The sequence below is a fragment of the Aplysia californica genome, unplaced genomic scaffold (genome assembly GCF_000002075.1).
Source record: "Aplysia californica isolate F4 #8 unplaced genomic scaffold, AplCal3.0 scaffold01366, whole genome shotgun sequence".
In the NCBI taxonomy this organism is placed as follows: Eukaryota; Metazoa; Mollusca; class Gastropoda; order Aplysiida; family Aplysiidae; genus Aplysia; species Aplysia californica.
This window is the reverse complement of record NW_004798636.1, coordinates 11,568-14,693: the sequence shown is the minus strand read 5'-3', so window position 1 is coordinate 14,693 and position 3,126 is coordinate 11,568. Positions and strand designations below refer to the sequence as shown.

Below are 3,126 nucleotides of genomic sequence, written 5' to 3'. Positions count from 1 at the left end.
AATAATAATAAAAATAATAATGATAATAATAATAATAATAATAAATCACAGTTTTTAGCTTTAGTAACAGTTTTACGGCACTTGCAAAACAATTAGGTCATAAAAGTGTTGAAGATTTAAGAGGTATTACAAGAGAGTAACAAACACAAAAAATAAGGAGGGGAGATCAAGAGGATAGATGTTTGATAGGAAAGAAGGAGCAAACCACACTAGAGCACCCGCCAACCACCCACTGACTAGTAGCGACAGATCTGACCAGAGCAAATAAAACTAAATAAAGTTATTTAGAAGATCAAACTGGAAACAGCTCCAGTGTTGAACAGAACGGAACATTTCATAGAAGGAAAAAAAACACCAAACAAAACAAAACTGGGAAAGGCAAAACTAAAGCCCAAAAAGACGTAACCAAAACAGAGCTGCTCTAGAGGTGTGATGTGTCTGTCACTGTCATCAAAAGTGTCCCGATAAAACCAGAAGACTAGAATCTAGGCTGTGACTAAGACGTAGGAAATGTGCGGGGAAAGAAAAACACAGCGGAAAAAGAGCAAAGTGAGAGATGAATAAACTGTGTCAGAAGTTACACCGTCTGGGATCTGTGGCACAACTTGCCATAATATATTCGGTTGTTTGTTTTAGTAAGGTTTTACGGCGCTCACAACTGCATAAGGTCATATGAGTGCCAATGAGTGGATGTCAACAGAGAAGTCTAAACGGGGAATCAGGCTTACTCTGCTCACCTCTCTAGCCTCAACAGCACAAAGTCTGCTTCAACTATCAAGGCACCCACAAAAAAGCAGTTCACAAGAGAGTGACAAACATACACATTGTGGGCAATTCCACCCTGATTTACAGTACATAACGCTGGCAATACGAGGTATGCTCTGAGAATCATGCTCTTGCTGAGATCAAAACGAAAGTATTCCCACACTCCAACATAACTAAGGAGAAAATTGTGAATATCTACGTGATGTATTTACTGTTGAAACAGAAGAAAAAACGGGTTCGGGGGGAGGGGACCAGTGAACAGCGCAGTGCAAGTACAGGAGTGAGTCTGAGTGAGGTGTCTACAGCTAGAGGTCACAGCTACAGGTCACAGCTGGGGGGAGGTCACGACTCTAACCTTTGGCAGGGGAGGTAATCTCTCCTTACTCTCTCTCACAGTTGTTTTAGCCTGTGTAATATCCAGCATTCATTTCATTTTGTATATACATTTTATATATATATATATATGTATATATAGATAGATAGATAGATAGATTAAATACGCTGTTGTTCTCAAAAAAAGGAAAAATCATCATACTTCACAAAATTCATTTGCAAAAGTGAAAAAATGCTCACTTCATGCACATTACAAAAAATTTACTGGAGTGAAGTTCTTGGTCTAGATTCTAGTCATATCAGAATTCATCGCTCATTCAAGTAAAAAACCAAAGAGGTGATTCCATCTGACAAGGAAAAACCAAAGAGGTGATTCCATCTGACAAGGAAAAACCAAAGAGGTGATTCCATCTGACAAGGAAAAAAACAAACAAGTTCCACGGAATGAAACTTTCCTCCTTATCAACTGGTGTAGATATTAGATTTATAAACCTTCTGTCCTGTTCAATGTATGAACTATCTTTTTTCATTGTGTGAACTATTTTTTTTTACTGCATGAACTACCTTTTTCCATTGCACGAACTATCTTTCATTACACCAACTATCTTTTTTCATTGCATCAACTATCTTTTTTCATTCCAAGATCAGGTATCATCAAACAGTATCGGAATTATTTTCTCCATCACTCTGGGGCAGCAAGGAGGAGTTGGAGAAGACAGAATCATTCCTCTACACTGTTCCTTAACTAGGGCGCATGGCATGAACCGCCCGGGTGTGTGTGTGTGTGTGTGTGTGTGTGTGTGTGTGGGGGGAGTGTAAGATCATCCCTGGGGGTTTGAGCGACGTTTCTGAAAGTCAAAACTAGAGTACTTTTTGCTGAAGTAAATCTTGATCTTAATTCCTTATCTTGAAGTTTCAGAACAAATAAATTATGCGTTCATCTGTAGTTACCATTACCACATGACACTACGTACTTTAACTTTTATGAAGCGCTGTTGTATATCATTCAAAGTAAAGTTGTTCCTGCATCCGATCCGGACATTGGGGACTGCCTTGTTAGTGAGACAACTTCCTGGATCTTCGGCATATTGTGGTAGGGTAGCCAGTTCCTTTCCACGCCGCCTTTACTTCCCCAACTCGAAGTCAGGTACCCATTACTGCTGGGTGGGCAGGAGGGAGGGAAAAAAATCTGTCCGAACCGAGGCTCGAACCCGCACTTTCCGCTTCGGAGACGAGCGCAATACAGAATGCTATACAGAAAGACAAGATTTCAATTCAAACTTACTCGTTCCAAGGCAAGATACAGTCCCTCTGGGGCTAAATTGTAACTGGACTCCATGATCCTAGAAAATAAAAAACCCAAAAACTTTCGAGTTAGTTTTAGCAGAGGTTTTACGGCGCTCGCAACTGCATAAGGTCATATGAGCACCAAGGGGTGGATGTCAACAAAGAAGTCCGAACGGGGAATCAGACTTACTCTGCTCACCTCTCTCGTCTCAACAACACAAAGTCTGCTTCGACTATCAAAGCACCCCGGAAAAAGCAGTTCACAAGAGAGTGACAAACATACAAAAGAAGTAGAGGCAAAATGACGATAGTAAGGATGAGGAAAGAAGAAGCAGCAGTTCCACCTATGTTGTTCCGGCACAATATGAGCATGGCATTGATAAATCCAGAAGACTAGATATGTTACAAGAGAGTATAAGCAACAAACATAAAAAGAAGAAGGGGAGATTAGGACGATAGATATCTGATAGGAAAGAAGAAGCAAACCACACCAGAGCACCCGCCAACCACCAAAAAAAACACCTTTTGAAATGATTAGTCTCAATCTAAAATGACTTCAAGAAAACTGAACAAAAGGGGAAACGTGCTTAACTGTGGAACTGAGGAATGAGGTATTTAGTCACTGTCTGAGGAGAGAGTGACGTCCTTTTGTACGTCCATTCAATGACTTTTTGTGTGTGTGAGTGTGTGTGTGTGTGTGTGTGAGTGTGTGTGTGTGTGTGTGAGTGTGTGTGTGTGTGT

At 40.5% G+C, this 3,126-nt stretch overlaps 1 protein-coding gene across 1 annotated transcript in view; it reads right to left on the bottom strand.

Moving 5' to 3' along the window:
- Positions 1 to 3,126, bottom strand: part of LOC101861485 (tubulin polyglutamylase complex subunit 1) — a gene marked incomplete in the record, with an annotated part of 18,109 nt that overhangs the window by 5,234 nt on the left and 9,749 nt on the right. Inside the window, 1 exon segment of the mRNA XM_035973530.1 lies at positions 2,384 to 2,441. Coding sequence (XP_035829423.1) covers positions 2,384 to 2,441 — 58 coding nt within the window.